This window comes from Oncorhynchus mykiss, chromosome 9 (genome assembly GCF_013265735.2).
Source record: "Oncorhynchus mykiss isolate Arlee chromosome 9, USDA_OmykA_1.1, whole genome shotgun sequence".
NCBI classification, from domain to species: Eukaryota; Metazoa; Chordata; class Actinopteri; order Salmoniformes; family Salmonidae; genus Oncorhynchus; species Oncorhynchus mykiss.
This window is the reverse complement of record NC_048573.1, coordinates 56644469-56665734: the sequence shown is the minus strand read 5'-3', so window position 1 is coordinate 56665734 and position 21266 is coordinate 56644469. Positions and strand designations below refer to the sequence as shown.

At 45.9% G+C, this 21266-nt stretch overlaps 2 protein-coding genes across 14 annotated transcripts in view; both read right to left on the bottom strand.

Annotated features, from left to right (window-relative positions):
• The window catches only part of LOC110532437 (protein phosphatase 1 regulatory subunit 12B), a 46571-nt gene extending 42593 nt beyond the window's left edge, over positions 1–3978 (bottom strand). For 8 of the 10 annotated variants that reach the window (XM_036988406.1, XM_036988408.1, XM_036988409.1 and 5 more), the window contains exons 1-4: positions 3756–3978; positions 683–756; positions 327–545; positions 49–145 (exon numbers count right to left, since the gene is read on the bottom strand). In XM_036988406.1, the coding sequence (XP_036844301.1) occupies positions 49–145; positions 327–545; positions 683–756; positions 3756–3963 (598 nt within the window). In that variant the 5' untranslated portion in view covers positions 3964–3978. Of the gene's footprint in view, positions 1–48; positions 146–326; positions 546–682; positions 803–3755 lie in introns of all 10 variants that reach the window. The other 2 variants (XM_021616331.2, XM_036988415.1) reach the window with 2 other exon arrangements.
• A 9672-nt stretch (positions 3979–13650) lies between these two features.
• On the bottom strand, positions 13651–19955 carry LOC110532435 (protein Ycf2). Of its 4 annotated transcripts, none has more exons than XM_021616328.2 (5): positions 19226–19955; positions 16048–16511; positions 15799–15943; positions 14692–15076; positions 13651–14501 (listed from the first exon to the last, which is right to left on the bottom strand). In XM_021616328.2, exons 1-5 carry the CDS (start codon positions 19502–19504, stop codon positions 14497–14499), a joined length of 1278 nt encoding a protein of 425 aa, XP_021472003.1. In that variant the 5' UTR covers positions 19505–19955; the 3' UTR covers positions 13651–14496. The 4 variants fall into 4 exon arrangements, with proteins under 4 accessions (XP_021472003.1, XP_021472004.1, XP_021472002.1 ...); XM_021616329.2 differs by having other exon boundaries at positions 15808–15943; positions 16048–16514; positions 19226–19953; XM_021616327.2 differs by having other exon boundaries at positions 16048–16514; positions 19226–19951.
• Positions 19956–21266: the final 1311 nt, after the last annotated feature.

The following is a 21266-nucleotide window of genomic DNA, read 5'->3' as shown; positions in this document are numbered from 1 at the left end:
GTATTCAGTCATAACTGTGTGACTGTGTACAATGGTTGGGTTTCTGACCTCTGGAGGATGTGCGGTTGGCCAGGCTGGTATAGTGCCCACTGGCAGAGGAATATTCTGCCTCCATGGTCCCCAGCCTTGATCTATGATTTCCGAGCTTGAAATGAGAAAAAAACTGCACTTCAATGCTTGGCTCATCTGAACCTCAAACTACGCAGCTACTGTAGTACAAGATGATCTCTCACAAAATTACATTATCATAGATTATCTACTGTAACAATAACTAATGACAACAATTACGATCCTGAGGGGAAAGGCTAACACAAAATTATCCCCACCTCATCTATCTCCCTGCTCCATGTGGGACTGTGATCCTCTGTCTCCATAGACTGAGCCAGTTTGGTCCTGGTCTCTCCTCTGTCCTCTGCAGCCCATTTCCCCCGCAGACAGGACCTGTCAGTCAGTCTGCTATGTCCATCTGCTGTCTGTCTGTCTCTGTCCAGGGGAGACAGGCTGTTGGTCCTCTGAGCTTCCTTCAGTTCAGCCAGGGTCACACCCTGAGGAAGACACAGACAGTACATCCTAAGATCAACAAGATACTACAGATAAATAGTCCAACAAAATCACATTGATACCAAATAATATCTTGGGGCCAGTTTCAGTCCTGGCCTGTGGAGTGCGTTTTGTTTAGTACCTGTGTGGATCTGCGGGTTTGCCTGGCTTGGCGGGATCTGGCCTTCCTCTGAGACTCTGCCTCCTCATCTCTCACTGGAGATAGATAGGACCTGCACAGGTTGGAAACAAGGCAGCAGCACTTTGCAGGACATACAGTGCATTCAGGAAGTATTCAAACCCCTTGACCTTTTACACATTTTGTTACATTAGACTTATTCTAAAATTGATTCAATTATTTATTTTCCTCATCAATATTCACACAATAACGCATAACGACAAAGCGAAAACAGGTTTATAATTTTTTTTGCACATTTATAAAAAAAAACAGTACATACCTTGTTTACATAGGTATTCAGACCCTTTTTCTACAACTTGATTGGAGTCCACTTGTGGTAAATTCAATTGATTGGACATGATTTGGAAAGGCACACACCTGTCTATATAAGGTCCCACAGTTGTCCGTGCATGTCAGAGCAAAAACAAAGTCATGAGGCTGAAGGAATTGTCTGTAGAGCTCAGAGTCAGGATTGTGTTGAAGCGCAGATCTGGGGAACGGTACCAAAAAATGCAGCATTGAAGGTCCACAAGAACACAGTGGACTCCATCATTCTTAAATGGAAGAAGTTAGGAACCACTAAGACTCTTCCTACAGCTGGCCACCTGGCCAAACTGAGCAATCGGGGGAGAAGGGCCTTGGTCAGGGAGGTGACCAAGAAAGAACCTGATGGTTACTCTGACAGAGCTCAAGAGTTCCTCTGTGGAGATGGGACAACCTTCCAGAAGCACAACCATCTCTGCAGCACTCCACCAATCAGGCCTTTATGGTAGAGTGGCCAGACGGAAGCCACTCCTTAGTAAAAGGCACATGACAGCCCGCTTGGAGTTTGCCAAAAGGCACCTAAAGGACTCAGACCATGAGAAACAAGATTATCTGGTCTGATGAAACCAAGAGTTACGTCTGGAGGAAACCTGGCACCATCCCTATGGTGAAGCATGCTGTGGGAACGTTTTTCAGTGACAGGGACTGGGAGACTAGTCAGGACTGAGGGAAAGATGAACGGAGCAAAGAACATAGAGATCCTTGATGAAAACCTGTTCCAAAGCCCTCAGGAATTCTGATTGGGGACGAAGGGTCACCTTCCAACGGGACAACGACCCTAAGCACACAGCCAAGACAACTTAGGAGTGGCTTCAGAACAGGTCTCTGAATATCCTTGAGTGGCCCAGCCAAAGCCCGGACTTGAACCCGATCGAACATCTCTGCAGAGACCTGAAAATAGCTGTGCAGCGACGCTCCCCATCCAACCTGACACGGCTTGAGAGGATCTGCAGGGAAGTTTGTAGCGTCATACCCAAGAAGACTCAATGCTGTAAATCGCTGCCAAAGGTGCTTCAACAAAGTACTGAGTAAAGGGTCTGAATACTTATGTAAATGTACTATTTCAGTTAATTTTATGTTTTTTTAAAAATAAATTAGCAAACATTTATAAAAAACAGTTTTTGCTTTGTTATTACGGGGTAATGTGTGTAGATTGATCATTTAAAAAAATCAATTTTAGAATAAGGCTGTAACGTAACAAAATGTGGAAAAAGTCAAGGGTCTGAATACTTTCCAAATGCATTGTAGCTGTCATGCCCTATAAATATCTTCAATGAACTCTGGCCATGCTCTGGTCACACACTTGTCACCTTGTACTGGAGCACAGCACGAGGTGACGACATATCAGGGTGAGGTGACATTATGCTCAAATTATCAACAAAACCTTTCAAGATAAGAGGGTGGCAGTGCAATCAAGTGATCGTTTTGAAAGGTACTGCACCAAAACAAATATTCACAGGAGGTTACATATAATAACTATGTGTTCATGCAATGACTTGGGTGAACCTGCTTTTACTACATACTATTTCTCACAAGTAAATGTATGCAGAATGTGTTCAGTTGTGCATACAGTGCCTGATGTAATCACAAAACAACTATGGATTGTACAAAGCACACAATAAGTTCACAGTAAATAACCCCCCTCAATCAATACTACAATGCTCTTAGGACGTTATGTGGTATTCCTTTCATGATCATGTTTAATGCCTCTAGCGTGGACTGTAGCCAATCAATGACCTCTAAGTGACACCCATGTTAGCAGCCATTGGGCTCCGTAGAGAGGGGAAGAGTCGAGTAAGCAGCATTCAATCTAATGTCTTGTTGTTCCCACTAGTACCGGCTGCCGGCTGCACTCCCTCCCTCTTTCTGTACTGAGTGCCGATCAATCAACTTCTGCTGTGCCGGAGAGGCACCACCCTCCATCGTGAGAGAAAGCTTAAGTCGACCGACGGTCAGGACGTCAGCCTACTACATTATTTAACAATGACTACAGGGCTGTAGATGGCTACATTACTATCAACTGTGATGTAGCCAGGTAGCCCACCAGTTAAGCACACTGGGCCAGTAACCCGAAAAGTCACTGGTTTGAATCCCCTAAAAAAATCTGTGGATGTGCAAGGCATTTAACACTAATTGCTCCCGTGAGTCGCTTTCAATAAGAATGTCTGCTAAATAATTGTTATGTAAACTGTGATTCTACAGCAACATTACAAATCATATTTCTACACAGTGGAATGACTTGAGGCAAACGTGATACAGGAGACGTCCTACAGTACATTTGCTTACGTTGCAGGATATAAAAAACACTTGTTTTAAGCATGTTCAATTTGATTTAAGCATGTCCAATTTCATTTAAGCATCTCCAATTTCCATACCAAATGCATTATATAGGATACATTTGTTGGGGTTGTAATTTAAACATAGTGATGGGAGGTATTTGAGTGCCAATGCATTTATACTACTATACACACACCCACACTCCTATAAATTCAGCTAACACTACCCAGGAGCACCAAATTCCCACACAGTACAATTCAAATACCAGGGAAGGGTATACCTTCCACTTGCAGGAAATCCCAAGCAACACCAGTGAGAGGCCACACCACGTTCACTCTCAGATCAAAGTAAAATACATTTATTCTCACATTCTGCACAGGGAAGTCATGCAGATAGGGGGATAGGATAGGTTTCAGGGTAGGAATTAGTTCCATACCTGGGCAGGCAGGCTTGCATGGTCCCAGGCTGCTGAAGGTCAGAGACCGGTGGAGAGAGACTGCAGTGGGAGAGGCCGGATACGATCCTGAGAGAGGGAGTGATTGGAAGAGAGAGAGGGAGCGATAATGGAGGACGGGGGAGGGACAGAAGAGTGGGACAGGGCGGAAGGGAGAGAGAGAAAGAGAGAGAGACTGTATCCTCCCCATCAGCTGGGCAAGGCGAGGCACAGTGTGTTCAATACAGACTCATAGGCGGGCTGCCGGGCACTCTGAGCCAATTGCGTCTCCAAGAGCCTGATGCAAGCAATGCAGTTTATACGCCACACAGAACACAACAAGCATGTTCAATGGGATCGACATTAGCAAGTGCTGCGCAGATTTGCCAAACTTGATCACATTATAAGATGATTTGTAGATCAGTGATTCTGTGCTGGTCTTCAGGCCGATCTTCTCTAACATGCTGAAAATGTTCACATACAGCAGTATTACATACACACAATGGTTACAGTCTTTACAAATGTAGAAATAATTCTATAACATGATACTAATCCATTGTGAATTATCATGTTAACTTCCAGGGGCCTTACCCTTTAACGTGTAACAATGGAATAAAACATCATGGATGGGTGTGAACAAGTTAGACATTATTTCTGGTCAGATTGAATGATTTTCAAGTATGCAGTAGCTCATCAACTTAGCTTAATAGATAAAATAATAGCAAACCATAGTATTTGGCAGTACCAAACCAGCAAATGCAGAAACAGGCGTTTGCAACTATACACACACGTCTTATCTGTGTTTTTCAGGATTTCATCATGAGTCATTCCTTACATTAGTCCAAGGGCCACAGAACAAAAAAGGCATTCGAAAAGGTGAGGTAATTTTATTAAGCTGAAGAATTTCTGATCTACAACTTGTAAAAGTTGCACATTAATTAAATATTATAAATAAAAGGTACGATTTTGAAATCAAAACACATTTTGGGTCATTTCCATGTTACATCTTGGTTACAATTGTTACACACTTGTTTTTAACCTAACCGGCGCCAGATGGCACTATTATTCCTTTGACATTTTTTGTCATATTGTGCGTCCAACTTTAACCCAGCTGCCTATACACTAACCCGGCGACCGGCTAGTACATTAAAAATCCTTCATTCAGGAAGCAACATTAGCCACTCTAGCATGGTGGTGGAAAATTGGGTTTTATTAAGACAGTACACATATTTTCCATGTGGGCCATTAAATCCCATTAAGGATGAAATGACGCCTTTGCAGCCTGAACGAAGGATGTATCATGTATGACCCGGTCACCGGGGGTAACAAATGTATAGCCTGCTGGGCACATTAAAGTCGGATGCAGATGACAAACGATGTAAAAGGACTAATAGTCCCATCTTGTGTGAGCTGGGTTAGCTAGCAAACGTTGTACTGTCTTTAGTTTGGCTAGCAGGCAAGAGCAATGATGGCCCTTGTAGGCTAAATACAGCTGCCAAAACGTCTTATATTAAATGAGAAAACCATTGTTCATGGTTAAAACATATTTCCTCATTTCAAGGTTCATCTGGATCAGTGATGATGCTTTAGCTGATGCAAGGAAAGTGAACGCACAACGTTATATGTGCCAGTGTGCAACAAAATTAACCAAGGTGAAACATAGCAACGTCGGAACATTTACAAATTACCCAAGATGCAGGATTTCTTTGATTAATGAAAAAACATTTGCAAGTTTTGAATCACACAGTATTCATGTTTATATAATTATCTTCATAGTGTTGCTGAGATTTAGCAGGTCTATTTTCTAGATTATGGAACTATACATTTTTGGTGTGTGGCCCTTGGACTACATGGCATGCACTGACATGTGGAAAACATATTACAGACACTCACTTTTCCACAATATACAGTGGGGAGAACAAGTATTTGATAACCTGCAGAATCGGCAGTGTTTCCTACTTACAAAGCATGTAGAGGTCTGTACATTTTATCATATGTACACTTCAACTGTGAGAGACAGAATCTAAAACAAAAATCCAGAAAATCACATTCTATGATTTTTAAGTAAATCATTTGCATTTCATTGCATGACATAAGTATTTGATACATCAGAAAAGCAGAACTTAATATTTGGTACAGAAACCTTTGTTTGCAATTACAGAGTGTCACGTTCTGACCTTTATTTCCTTTGTTTTGTCGTTATTTAGTATGGTCAGGGCGTGAGTTTGTTGTAGGCAGTCTATGTTTGTTTTTCTATGATTTGGGTATTTCTATGTTTCGGCCTAGTATGGTTCTCAATCAGAGGCAGGTGTCATTAGTTGTCTCTGATTGAGAATCATACTTAGGTAGCCTGGGTTTCACTGTGTGTTTGTGGGTGATTGTTCCTGTCTCTGTGTTTTGCACCAGATAGGGCTGTTTTGGGTTTTCACGTTTCTTGTTTTTGTTAGTTTGTTCATGTGAAGTGATTTATTAAAACATGAGTCAAAATAACCACGCTGCGCTTTGGTCCGCCTCTCCGTCAATGGAAGAAATCCCTTACAGAATCACCCACCAACCAAGGACCAAGCGGCGTGGTAAAAAACAGCGACGACAGCAGCAGCAGCAGCAACAACAGCGGCCGGTATCACAGGACTCCTGGACATGGGAGGAGATACTGAACGGAGAGGGACCCTGGGCACAGGCTGGGGAATATCGCCGCCCCAAAGCAGAGCTGGAGGCAGCGAAAGCTGAGCGGCGGCGATATGAGGCAGCACGGCAGTGCGACAGGTACGAGAGACAGCCCCGAATTTTTTTTGGGGGGGGGGGCACACGAGGGGTGGAGCTAAACCAGGTAGCAGACCTGCGCTCACTCCTCGTGCTTATTATGAGCAGCGCGTTACTGGTCAGGCACCGTGTTATGCGGTTAAGCGCACGGTGTCGCCAGTACGTGTCCATAGCCCGGTGCGCTATAGGACAGCCCCCCCCCCCCCAGGAGTGTCATGCGAGCGCGGGCATCGAGCCAGGGCGTATGGTGCCTGCTCAGCGGGTCTGGTCGCCCGTACGCAGTTTTGGTCCAGGGTATCCTGCGCCAGCTCTGCGTGCTGTGTCTCCGGGGGCGCTGGGAGGGTGCAGTGCGTCCTCTGCCTGCGCTCCGCTAGTGCCGGGCGAATGTGGGAATGGAGCCTAAGGGAGAGGTGCGTGTAGTAAGCACTAGATCTCCCGTGCTTACCCACAGCCCGGTTCAACCTGTGCCTGCACTCTGGAGGGTCCGGGCTAAAGTGGTTGTCCAGCCTGGGGAAGTGGTGCCAAGGTTGTGCACCAGAGCTCCAGTGCTCCCCCACAGCCCGGTCCTTCAGGTGCCTCCTAACACCAAGCCTCCTGAAGGTCTCCCCAGCCTGGTGGTTCCTGTGGCAGCCCCATGCACCAGGCTGTCTCTGTCTCCTCCCTGCAGGTGGTCCTGTCTGTCCGGCGCCGCTGCTGGAGCCTCGCGCCTGTCCGACGCCGGAGCCTCCCGCCTGTCCGGCGCCGCTGCCGGAGCCTCCCGCCTGTCCGGCGCCGCTCCGGCCGCCTGTCCGGCGCCGTTGCCGGAGCCTCCCACCTGTCCGGCGCCGCTGCCGGAGCCCCTCTGCCCAGAGCAGCCGCCCCTCTGTCCCGAGCAGCCGCCCCTTTGTCCCGAGCAGCCGTCCCTCTGTCCCGAGCAGCTGCCCCACCTCTGTCCCGAGCTGCCCCTCTGTCCAGTGGGGTCATTGAGAAGGGTGGCCACGGTGAGAAAGCCACGGAGGTGGACAATAAGGCGGACTAAGACAATGGTGAAGTGGGGTCCGCGTCCCGCGCCAGAGCCGCCACCGCGGACCGACGCCCACCCAGACCCTCCCCTATAGGTCAAGGTTTTGCGGCCGGAGTCCGCACCTTTGGGGGGTACTACTGTCACGTTCTGACCTTTATTTCCTTTTGTTTTGTCATTATTTAGTATGGTCAGGGCGTGAGTTGGGGTGGGCAGTCTGTTTGTTTTTCTATGATTTGGGTATTTCTATGTTTCGGCCTAGTATGGTTCTCAATCAGAGGCAGGTGTCATTAGTTGTCTCTGATTGAGAATCATACTTAGGTAGCCTGGGTTTCACTGTGTGTTTGTGGGTGATTGTTCCTGTCTCTGTGTTTTGCACCAGATAGGGCTGTTTTGGGTTTTCACGTTTCTTGTTTTTGTTAGTTTGTTAGTTTGTTCATGTGAAGTGATTTATTAAAACATGAGTCAAAATAACCACGCTGCGCTTTGGTCCGCCTCTCCGTCAATGGAAGAAATCCCTTACACAGAGATCATACATTTCCTGTAGTTCTTGACCAGGTTTGCACGCACTGCAGCAGGGATTTTGGCCCACTCCTCCATACAGACCTTCTCCAGATCCTTCAGGTTTCGGGGCTATTGCTGGGCAATACGGACTTTCAGCTCCCTCCAAAGATGTTCTATTGGGTTCAGGTCTGGAGACTGGCTAGGTCACTCCAGGACCTTGAGATGCTTCTTACGGAGCCACTCCTTAGTTGCCCTGGCTGTGTGTTTCGGCTGGAAGACCCAGTCACGACCCATCTCCAATTCTCTTACTGTGGGAAGGAGGTTGCTGGCCAAGATCTTGTGATACATTGCCCCATCCATCCTCCCCTCAATACGGTGCAGTCGTCCTGACCCCTTTGCAGAAAATCATCCCAAAGAATGATGTTTCCACCTCCATGCTTCATGGTTGGGACGGTGTTCTTGGGGTTGTACTCATCCTTCTTCTTCCTCCAAACACGCCAAGTGGAGTTTAGACCAAAAAGCTCTATTTTTGTCTCATCAGACCACATGACCTTCTCCCATTCCTCCCCTGGATCATCCAGATGGTCATTGGCAAACTTCAGACGGGCCTGGACATGCGCTGGCAGGGGGACCTTGCGTGCGCCGCAGGATTTTAATCCATGACGGCGTAGTGTGTTACTAATGGTTTTCTTTGAGACTGTGGTCCCAGCTCTCTTCAGGTCATTGACCAGGTCCTGACGTGTAGTTCTGGGCGGATCCCTCACCTTCCTCATGATCATTGATGCCCCACGAGGTGAGATCTTGCATGGAGCCCCAGACTGAGGTTGATTGACCGTCATCTTGAACTTCATCCATTTTCTAATAATCGCGCCAACAGTTGTTGCCTTCTCACCAAGCTGCTTGCCTATTGTCCTGTAGCCCATCCCAGCCTCGTGCAGGTCTACAATTTAATCCCTGATGTCCTTACACAGCTCTCTGGTCTTGGCCATTGTGGAGAGGTTGGAGTCTGAGTGTGTGGACAGGTGTCTTTTATACAGGTAACGAGTTCAAACAGGTGCAGTTAATACAGGTAATGAGTGGAGAACAGGAGGGCTTCTTAAAGAAAAACTAACAGGTCTGCGAGAGCCGGAATTCTTACTGGTTGGTAGGTGATCAAATACTTATGTCATGCAATAAAATGCAAATGAATTACTTAAAAATAATAGAATGTGATTTTCTGGATTTTTGTTTTAGATTCTGTCTCTCACAGTTAAAGTGTACCTATGATAAAAATTACACACCTCTACATGCTTTGATTGTAGGGAAAACCTGCAAAATCGGCAGTGTATCAAATACTTGTTCTCCCCACTGTACAGTGGGGCAAAAAAATATTTAGTCAGCCACCAATTGTGCAAGTTCTCCCACTAAAAAAAATGAGAGGCCTGTACATTCCATCATAGGTACACTTCAACTATGACAGACAAAATGAGAAAAGAAAATCCAGAAAATCACATTGTAGGATTTTTAATGAATTTATTTGCAAATTATGGTGGAAAATAAATATTTGGTCACCTACAAACAAGCAAGGTTCCTGGCTCTCACAGACCTTTAAGAGGCTCCTCTGTCCTCCACTCGTTACCTGTATTAATGGCACTTGTTTGAACTTGTTATCAGTATAAAAGACACCTGTCCACAACCTCAAACAGTCACACTCCAAACTCCACTATGGCCAAGACCAAAGAGCTGTCAAAGGACACCAGAAACAAATTTGTAGACCTGCACCAGGCTGGGAAGACTGAATCTGCAATAGGTAAGCAGCTTGGTTTGAAGAAATCAACTGTGGGAGTAATTATTAGGAAATGGAAGACATACATACAAGACCACTGATAATCTCCCTCGATCTGGGGCTCCACCCAAGATCTCACCCCGTGGGGTCAAAATGATCACAAGAACGGTGAGCAAAAATCCCAGAACCACATGGGGGGACCTAGTGAATGACCTGCAGAGAGCTGGGACCAAAGTAACAAAGCCTACCGTCAGTAACACACTACGCCGAAAAGGGACTCAAATCCTGCAGTGCCAGACGTGTCCCCCTGCTTAAGCCAGTACATGTCCAGGCCCGTCTGAAGTTTTCTAGAGAGCATTTGGATGATCCAGAAGAAGATTGGGAGAATGTCATATGGTCAGATGAAACCAAAATATAACTTTTTGGTAAAAACTCAACTCGTCGTGTTTGGCCGACAAAGAATGCTGAGTTGCATCCAAAGAACACCATACCTGGGGGTGGAAACATCATGCTTTGGGGCTGTTTTTCTGCAAAGGGACCAGGACGACTGATCCGTGTAATGGGGCCATGTATCGTGAGATTTTGAGTGAAAACCTCCTTCCATCAGAGCATTGATGAAACGTGGTTGGGTCTTTCAGGATGAAAATGATCCCAAACACACCGCCCGGGCAACGAAGGAGTGGCTTCGTAAGAAGAATTTCAAGGTCCTGGAGTGGCCTAGCCAGTCTCCAGATCTCAACCCCATAGAAAATCTTTGGAGGGAGTTGAAAGTCCGTGTTGCCCAGCAACAGCCCCAAAACATCACTGCTCTAGATGAGATCTGCATGGAGGAATGGACCAAAATACCAGCAACAGTGTGTGAGAACCTTGTGAAGACTTACAGAAAACATTTGACCTCTGTCATTGCCAACAAAGGGTATATAACAAAGTATTGAGATAAACTTTTGTTATTGACCAAATACTTACAATGAGATTTTCTGGATTTTTTTTCTTCTCATTTTGCCTGTCATAGTTGAAGTGTACCTATGATGAAAATTACTGTAACAGTTTTCTTCCGTCGAAGGACCAAAATGCAGCGTAGTTCGTGTTCAACATGCTTAATAAAAGATGATAACGTGAACACTACACAAATACAAAATAACAAACGTGGCAAAACCCGAAACAGTCCTATCTGGTGCAGAGAACACAAAGACAGGAAACAACCACCCACAAACCCCAACACAAAACAAGCTACCTAAATATGGTTCCCAATCAGAGACAATGACTAACACCTGCCTCTGATTGAGAACCATATCAGGCCATACATAGAAACGGACAAACTAGACACACAACATAGAATGCCCATCCAGCTCAAGTCCTGACCAACACTAAAACAAGGAAAACACAAAAGAACTATGGTCAGAACGTGACAGTACCACCCCCCCAAAGTGCGGACTCCCACCGCACAACCTAAACCTATAGGGGAGGGTCTGGGTGGGCATCTGTCCGCGGTGGCGGCTCTGGCGCTGGACGTGGACCCCACTCCTCCATTGTCTTTGTCCACCTCCTTAGCGTCCTTTGAGTGGCGACCCTCGCCACCGACCTTGGCCTAGGAACCCTAACAAAGGGCCCCAATGGACTGAGGAGTGCCTCTGGATTGAGGGGTAACTCATAACCGAGGTAGCTCAGGACCGAGGGGTAGCTCAGGACTGAGAGGTAGCTCAGGACTGAGGGGTAGCTCAGGACTGAGAGGTAGCTCAGGACAGAGATAGCCCAGGACTGAGAGATAGCTCAGGCTGGTTGACGGCTCTGGCAGCTTCTGGCTGACTGACGGCTCTGGCAGATCCTGGCTGATTGGCGGCTCTGGCAGATCCTGGCTGATTGGCGGCTCTGGCAGATCCTGGCTGAATGGCGGCTCTGGTAGACTCTGGCTGAATGGCGGCTTTGGCAGATCCTGGCTGAATGGCGGCTCTGGCAGATCCTGGCTGAATGGCGGCTCTGGCGGATCCTGGCTGAATGGCGGCTCTGGCGGATCCTGGCGGCTCCTTGCGGACTGGCGGCTTTGGAGGCTCCTTGCAGACTGGCGGCTCCTTGCAGACTGGCGGCTCTGGCGGCTCCTTGCAGACTGGCGGCTCCTTGCAGACTGGCGGCTCATGACAGACGGGAGACTCTAGCAGCTCTGGACAGACGGGAGACTCTAGCAGCTCTGAACAGGCGGGAGACTCCAGCAGCTCTGGACAGACGGGAGACTCTAGCAGCTCTGGACAGACGGGAGACTCTAGCAGCTCTGGACAGACGGGAGACTCTAGCAGCTCTGGACAGATGGGAGACTCTAGCAGCTCTGGACAGATGGGAGACTCTGGCAGCGCTGGAGAGGAGGAAGGCTCTGACAGCGCTGGACAGGTGGGAGTACCTGTAGGGCTGAGACGGAGAGACAGCCTGGTGCGGGGAGCTGCCACCGGAGGGCTGGTGCGTGGAGGTGGCACTGGATAGACCGGACCGTGCAGGCGCACTGGAGCTCTTGAGCACCGAGTCTGCCCAACCTTACCTGGTTGAATGCTCCCGGTCGCCCTGCCAGTGCGGCAAGGTGGAATAGCCCGCACTGGGCTGTGCAGGCGAACCGGGGACACCATGCGTAAGGCTGGTGCCATGTACGCCGGCCCAAGGAGACGCACTGGAGACCAGATGCGTAGAGCCGGCTTCATGGCACCTGGCTCGATGCCCACTCTAGCCCGGCCGATACGAGGAACTGGTATGTACCGCACCGGGCTATGCACCCGCACTGGGGACAACGTGCGCTACATAGCATAACACGGTGCCTGCCCGGTCTCTCTCGCCCTCCGGTAAGCACAGGAAGTTGGTGCAGGTCTCCTACCTGGCTTCGCCACACTTCCTGTGTGCGCCCCCAATACATTTTTGGGGCTGACTCTCGGGCTTCCAGCCGCGCCGCCGTGCTGTCTCCTCATACCAGCGCCTCTCTGCCTTCGCTGCGTCCAGCTCTTCTTTGGGGCGACGATATTCTCCTGGCTGTGCCCAGGGTCCTTTCCCGTCTAGGATCTCCTCCCAAGTCCATTTCTCCAAATAGTGCTTGTAACTGCTTGTTACCACGCCGCTTGGTCCTGTTGTGGTGGGTGGTTCTGTAACGGTTTTCTTCCGTCGAAGGAGAGGAGGACCAAAATGCAGCGTAGTTCGTGTTCAACATGCTTAATAAAAGATGATAACGTGAACACTACACAAATACAAAATAACAAACGTGGCAAAACCCAAAACAGTCCTATCTGGTGCAGCGAACACAAAGACAGGAAACAACCACCCACAAACCCCAACACAAAACAAGCTACCTAAATATGGTTCCCAATCAGAGACAATGACTAACACCTGCCTCTGATTGAGAACCATATCAGGCCATACATAGAAACGGACAAACTAGACACACAACATAGAATGCCCACCCAGCTCACGTCCTGACCAACACTAAAACAAGGAAAACACAAAAGAACTATGGTCAGAACGTGACAATTACAGGCCTCTCTCATCTTTTAAGTTGGAGAACTTGCACAGTCGGTGGCAGACTAAATACTTTTTTGCCCCACTGTATATATGCTGCTAAGTAGCACTAAGTGGGACCACCGTTCACAGCAGTAAATGAATAGGAATGTAAAAATGTCAACGCAACAGGGGACTCAGATGCAGTACAGGCTACAGAGTTGATTGTACACAGATAATAAGTGTGTCACTGCCACCACATGTTCACTCCATGTCCCTGGAATGAAGGCATTTTCTGCAACTGTATAATTACAAGACTGTATCCAACACATTCACTTCAGTTCATATGAGATACTACTCAATCAATCATTAAAAAATATTTAAAAAACATGGAGACATAGTTCAGTTTAAAAATAACGGAGGAACCAGGGTTTATTTGATTAAAGATGCATCACAGAGATCTGAGATGAGCAGTACGTTGTGAGAGACAGTAACAGTGCACTTTGCGTAACAGTGCACTTTGCGTACAGACAAAAGTCAAAAGAAAAGTGAAACAAAAATACAACTACTAGACTAATATAATCTTTAGTGAAGCTGCATGAACATTTGAGAATTTCATAGATATGGCCCTTGCTATTCCTGCAGTAAGCGGTTTTGACAGTGTAAACAAATAGGATACAGTAACTTACGTTCAGTAACTTTAGTTCCGTATCCCTTATTCCAATCAAAATCCCAAGACACATTTCAGACAATGACAAAAGGAAAGCCCTTCTCATGTCAACAAGACAGGCACATTTTGTCTTTGTTTGATTGTGTGTGACAGTGTGTGAGTGAATGAGTGTTTTTTCTGTTGGCTTTTCTTTTTCTCCCTGTCACATTGAACTCTGACGGCTAGAACTGAGCTTGCAGAAAAAGTGTGACAGTTTGGTGTACAGAAAATAATCTATAGAAATACAGCTGTGTTGTTAAAATAGATGAAGTCTTCTTGAGGTTGGTATTGGCAGGTGAGTCCTGAATATTATTAACCATTGCCTGACCAGGTAGCCTTCTCAAACACACATTCATTGAGATAACAATACTAATTCCAGAGAGTTGTGTGGATTCTATTGACCAGCCATTTCCGTTGGAGAGACAAACAAAATGTTTATTGCACCTCAACATCAGCAATGCCTTCCCATTTGTCACGATGCAGACTGAACGTGTCCATTATCCTCTGTGAGAGTGGTGGCTGTCATTGCAGCTTACATTCACACTGTAATATAGAATAACATTACAGTTAACATTACAATTATTAGACAGGTCAATGGCAATACTCTTCACTAAAGGCCTTAGAGCTGACCAGGTGTGCAGGGATCCATCTTTATTTCTTAATTTGTACCCTGCACCTTGCAGTAACTGGAGGTTTGTACTCTAGTTTGAAATAGATTTTAAGACAGACTTACATTCCTCCTCACTAGAGGCCTCATCTTCTTCCAGTTGTTCCTCCTCTTCCTCCACGGCCTGCTCCTCCTCTTGCTCATCTTCTGCTTCAGAATCCTCTTCTTCCGCCTGCTCTTCTACATTCTCTACTGCCTGCACCTCCTCCACCACCTCCTCTGGTGCTGCCTCTGCCAAGTCCTCCTGCTCCTCCTCCACCCCCTCCTCCTCTGCAGAAGCAGTCTGTTCCTCTGTGACAGCCGAATACTCCTGTACAACAGACTTCCCATCTAAGTGAGCCGCCTCCTTCTCTCCCACATCCTCAGCAGGAGCAGCCTGCTCCTCTTCCGCAGAAGCAGCCTCTTCCTCCACCTCCTCTGAGGGCTCATCTGCTTGACCCCCTCCTTCCAGCTGAAACAGACATAATTATAGTTAGTACTTAGGGGAAGTACAGGGCCTATGGTTACTTTGTAATCACATTGATGTCATTTATTTGGCCTACATTACAGTATATGAATGGGAATACAACATTTACCCAGAATTCATCAGAGAATCCACAGCAGGCAATTAGCCTCTACACACTAATGGGTTAGCAGCAATCTCATAAAAGTTCCCCATGGGCACATACTAGGCAAAAATAGTTACGAGAATGTGCATGCTCCTCTGTACAAAATACACCTCTGTACAAATACACGTTAGGAACACTAATGCTTAGATGAGAAACTGTAAAAGGCATTATAAACTGGGTGGTTCAAGCTCTGAATGTTGATTGGCTGACAGCTGTGGTATATCAGACCGTATACCACAGGTATGACAAAACATTTATTTTTACTGCTCTAATTATGTTGGTAACCAGTTTATAATAGCAATAAGGCATCTCGGGGAGTTTGTGGTATATGGCCAGTATCCAGGCACTCCGCGTTGCATCGTGCGTAAGAACAGCCCTTAGTCGTGGTATATTGGCCATATACCACACCTCCTCGGGCCTTACTGCTTAAATAACCTGTGACCAGTCCTAACGTACCACTATATAAGACAATTCATAAACGGAAGTATATTTGAGGGTGACCCAGTCACCCTTCTACCACAATATTCTACACCCTGGCATGTGTGAGACTTCCTGTAGTCGTTACCCGGGCGACCTGTTTCTGCACAACCTCCATCTGAGCGTGGAGCTCAGAGTGCAGACTGTGAGCCACTGAGTTCTGCTCCTGCAGACTTTGTTGCCCCTCTCTGGCCTGCTGGGCACTCTGAGACTGCACAGTCTCAATCAGTTCTCTGAAACACAAGTATGCATACACAGTGAAACCAACCAATACAATGGAAGATACAACAACACCAAACATTTCAAACCTCTTTCCAATTCCCAATACACTACATACCTGACACTTGTGATCTCCGCTGTACTGGCCTCCAGTTGAGCCTTGTTGGCAGACAGCTGTTCCTTCACCCCCAGGAGGTCTGATGCCTGGCCCTCCATGGTGGCACTCAGGGTGCCCAGCAGCCCTGCCCTCTCGGCCAGGCTCCCTGTCAGGCCCTCCACGCTCTGGGCCAGCTCTGTGCTCAAACCCGCCAGGCCCTCCACCTGCAGCCGGACAGCCTCAAACTCCTCACTCTTCCCCTTCAGCATGGCCTGCAGCTGAGTCAGCTGCTCCGTGGACACAGTGGCCTGCTGTATCTCAGCCAGCTGGGCGTTCATCTCTGTGTGGAGGGAGAGGACCTGGGCGGGCAGGTCTAAGGTCTTTAGCTGCTCAGCCATGGCCAGGGCCATGACTACTTGCTTCTGGGCCAGCGTGTAAGACTCTTCCAGGGTGTTGAGGCGAAGCTCGAAGTCACTGGTACTGTGCTGCTGCAAGGACATAAAACAGAAATAGCTCAGAGTCAGCGCATAGTGCAGTCAACAGCAAGTAAGTGAGCAATCTTTATCAAGTATTTTACCTCTCATGCTATCCATCCTGACAGAAAACGATCTATTGGTTGAGACAGTTACAGTAAGTGGGTGTAAAGAAATGAGAACAAGATATTGACCAGGTTGACCTGTAGAATAATCCTATGATTTAAGTAGGCCAATTTAATCCTGTCAGCAGTTAAGTGAATCCACATCCTGGTCCCATCAGTGACGAAGTCCCACTGTGTGAAGGCTAACCTGTGATCTTATAAGTTAAGGATGGCCTCCCTTCCTGTGCCGGGGGAATACCACTTTAATGACTCTCCCCACAGTATGAGGACAGAACACTGTGGCTGCTTTCTAGCAATACTGACACTATTCATAGGATACTAGCTCAAGCATTTACATTTTACACATTAGTAATTTAGCAGATGCACTTATCCAGAGCAATTTACAGTTAATGCATTCATCTTAAGATAGACGACCACATATCACAGTCATAGTAAATACATTTTTACTCAATAAAGTAGCTATCATAAAAGTCAGAGTTAGTAAGGGGGAAAAGAGTGAAGTACGAGTGTTAGTTCACCAAAAGCTTACTTCTTCTGAATTCCTGCCTCTCAGCAATAGGGGTTCACCTTACTCTGCATGCAGAAAGTCTCTGACTCTGGCCCCTCAAGTGTTGCAGAATTTCCTGAACTGGGGGCAAACAAACCTTCCCTCATGGGTGTAACAGCTACATAGGTTACTCACTTTTTATATTTGCTGTGACCCACAAGGTGAAATTGTGGCATAGTGTGTGTATGGTGAGGTCAATGTGCAAACATGTTAACATGTTAAGGATTTTTATGTGGAAAATCACATGCCTGTATTTAGCCCTGCAACCAGGTGTTGACAGCCAACTTTTTGCCTTGTAAAAGAACTTCAACAAACTTGTGAATGCTGGTTTCCTATCTCTCAACAGTGTGTATGAAGTACCTGTAATACCTGTATGTGGGGCCATGGTTTAATACTACATAATGACTTCTCATTGACGCAGGGTATTTTGGTATGCATAACACATGTTCCAAAGTAACTTAGAACATGCATTAAGCATGTGCAGATACTAGTGCATATACCTCCTCATCCTAATTGGGAAGTAAATTGAGCCCATAAACGTGTTCAATTTGTCTACAAATTCCCCTCTGCACTTATTGTTTTGGAAACACTCACCCGGGTGGCCACGTCTGAATCGGTATAATCTCTAGAACATGTTTCTATGTATGATAAAAGACCAGCCAGTGCAATGAAGCTGGAAAACTAATAGGAGTGCATGTTACAGGGACTCACCACAAGAAGTAAGGTCAATATCGAGTGTTGTAGCAGGCTATATTTATCCCCATATAGACAACTGGCTTCTTTATTTGAGCCACTGCACAGTGCACACTGAAATCCGTACCATGACTATGTGAAGCATGGTTTCAAGCAGGGTCAACTGCTGTAAGACTGGAGTCGAATTGGAAGTAGAATGTGTTTATTTCAAAACGCTTATACAGTTCATCTTTTATTGAAATATGTCTATATTCTAGGGACATTCAGTGGCTTATGTTATGTACCCTAACAAACTATTGGTGCAGTCAGTGTTCCCACATTGTAGGTCAAATTTAATCCCCATTACAAATGGCAACAGCTGCATGATGAGCACCTCAACCTAGTCTCAGAGCATTTCGTCTTATTCTGTACATAAAACTGCGACACTCCATTTAGTATGATGTTACATTTCATATGGTACAGTATGTATTAATTTGTGGATGTCCACCACCATTTTCCTATAATATGTTACGAATTACAATTAGTATCATATGTTATGAATTCGCAAAACGTACATGTTTCGAATTTGCAGAACATATATGTTATGAATTGTAGCTAGGTGGCTAGTTGGCTAACATTAGCTAAGGGTTCAAGGTTAGGGTTAAGTTTAGGAGTTAGGGTAAATGGTTAAGGTTAGGAAAAGGGTTAGATAAAATGGTTAAGGTTAGAGTTGGGGGAAGGGTTAGCTAACATGCTAGGTCGTTGCAAAGTAGCTAAAAAGTAAGAAGTAGTTGAAAAGTTGCTAATTAGCTACAATGCTAAAGTTATTTGAACTCACAAGCTTTGGGTTGCTAGACGTTCGTGTTATAAGTGTTATACGTACAACCAACCACCCTCATATATTTTTTTTGCCATAAGTAACTATCTGTGTTATGTAACCATTACAAACTTAACATATCATACTAAATGGTGTGGCTGATTTACGTACAGAATAAAACGATATGCTCTGAGACCAGGTTGCGCACCTTGACGGGGGTTAGAAATAGAATAATTTGCGACTCACTTCGGTTCAGTGTCTTGGCAGTACTACATCAGTTCAGAACTATCATATCCTATCCTGAAATTTTGCTGAAAACTGCAGGCAGGCTATAGGAAGGCATATACATACCGACTGCTAGAGCTTTCCATAGTAGTGAATGCAAAATAAATTAGGACGGTCGGAATAGTATTGCAATGGGTCTAAACACAGAAGGATTTTGATCACAAAAAACGTTGCACAGAATGTTATTTTTACAATTTGCTGACGCATGGAAACTTCAGAGCCTTTGTAATGCGCCTATTATTTTTGCCCATGGTCTTATTACGCATGGTTAACTATTTACCTTTTCATTTGTCTGTCGAATTTCTTCCTGGAAGGACTGAAGCGTCACCATCTTCATCTGCATGCCCATGAAGTTGTCTGCTAAGTAGGTTATACTTTGGTGCTGCTGGAAACAGAACCATGTCCCGGTGGCACCTCCGATCACAATCATAAGGAATGAAATTAACAATAGCACATTCTGGTTTCCACCTCGCGCCTCCGGTTCTGAAGATTCATGAATCAAATGGTTAAAGTCTTCGTGGTTGTGTTTGTTCTTTTTCCCTCGGTGCTTTGCAGTCATTTTAACACAGTAGCGTAGTAGTTCCAACAGTATAATGGCCAGAGGTGGTGAAGGAGCGGTGGTGGAAAGATGGATGTTTGCTCCGGTGCTGCGGTGACTTCTCCAGACACGTCTTTCTTGTATTAATTAATTTATATTACAACGCGTAAATTGGTCCTCATTCAATACCAGTAAACAAAGTAGCAAAAGGAGAGAGTTCTTAGTGAAGGGGTGGTTTGGGCTGCAAATAAGAAAATAAAGAAGCGTGTGGTACCCCGACCCAGAAAGAGAAGAGTGCGCGAGAGGCGTTTAGTGCCGGAGAGTGGCTCGTCTCCCTGTAACGTGTGCTGCTCAGTCTTACCTATTCAGTCCCTCCACGATTCCACGATTATTGTGTTCAAATTAGTCGCAAAATGCGAAATGCAGTGACGAGAGAAAAAGTTTGTTGACTTCTGGCTTCATTTAACTATATTATGCTGTACATGTGCGTTGATTGGTTTAAATTGCCAGCCCTCTTTTTGTAATGCGGCGTTGGGTCAGTTTTGTGAGAAAATGTTGCTACGAATTGACTGTTTAATGCCGAAATAGTACAGTGATTGGTCAAATTTGCAAGTCCTTGCTTGCATAATATGTGGGGAATTGTTGATTTTGCAACTAAAACATTTTGATAGCAGAATCCTGAAGGGACTGAATAATACAAAGTCCAAACTTGTGGTAATGATGTACAGTGCACTCGGAAGGTATTCAGACATCTTGACTTTTTCCACATTTTGGTTAAGTCACAGCCTTGTTCTAAAATAAATTCATTTTTTCCCTCATCAATCTACACATAATACCCCATACTGACAAAGTGAAAACAGGTTTTTAGAAATGTTATTACAAATCAAATGTATTACAAATAAAAAACTGAAATACCTTATTTACATAAGTATTCAGACCCTTTGCTATGAGACTCGAAATTGAGCTCAGGTGCATCCTGTCTCCATTGATCATCTTTGAGATGTTTCTACAACTTGATTGGAGTCCACCTGTGGTAAATTCAATTGATTGGACATTATTTGGAAAGGCACACACCTGTCTATATAAGGTCCCACAGTTGACAGTGGATGTCAGAATAAAAACCAAGCCATGAGGTCGAAGGAATTGTCTGATCTGGGGAAGGGTACAAAAACATTTCTGCAGCAGTGAAGGTCTCCAAGAACAGTGGCCTCCGTCATTCTTAAATGGAAGAAGTTTGGAACCACCAAGACTCTTCCTAGAGCTGGACGCCCGGCCAAACTGAGCAATTGGGAGAGAAGGGCTTTGGTCAGGGAGTTGACCAACACCCCGATGGTCTGACCGAGCTTCAGAGTTCCTCTGTGGAGATGGAAGAACCTTCCAGAAGAACAATAATCTCTGCAGAACTCCACCAATCAGGTCTTTATGGTAGCATGACCAGACGGAAGCCACTCCTCAGTAAAAGGCACATGACAGCCCACTTGGAGTTTGCAAAAAAAGCACCTAAAGGACTCTAAGACCATGAGAAACAAGATTCTCTGTTCTGATGAAACCAAGATTGAACTCTTTGGCCTGAATGCCAAGTGCCGCGTCTGGAGAAAACCTGGCACCATCTCTACGTTGAAGCACAGTGGTGGCAGCATCATGCTGTGGGGATGTTTTTCAGCGGCAGGGACTGGGAGACTAGTCAGGATCGAGGGAAAGATGAACGGAGCAAAGTACAGAGAAATCCTTGATGAAAACCTGCTCCTGAGTGCTCAGGACCTCAGACTGAGGCCAAGGTTCA

Coding starts and splice junctions, on each gene's coding strand:
- LOC110532435 (XM_021616327.2), bottom strand. CDS start 19,504: ATGACTGCAAAGCACCGAGGGAAAAAGAACAAACACAACCACGAAGAC. Junction 16,515..19,225: donor TTCGACAGACAAATGAAAAG/GTAAATAGTTAA, acceptor ATGTCCTTGCAG/CAGCACAGTACCAGTGACTT. Junction 15,077..15,798: donor TGCAGAAACAGGTCGCCCGG/GTAACGACTACA, acceptor TGTCTGTTTCAG/CTGGAAGGAGGGGGTCAAGC.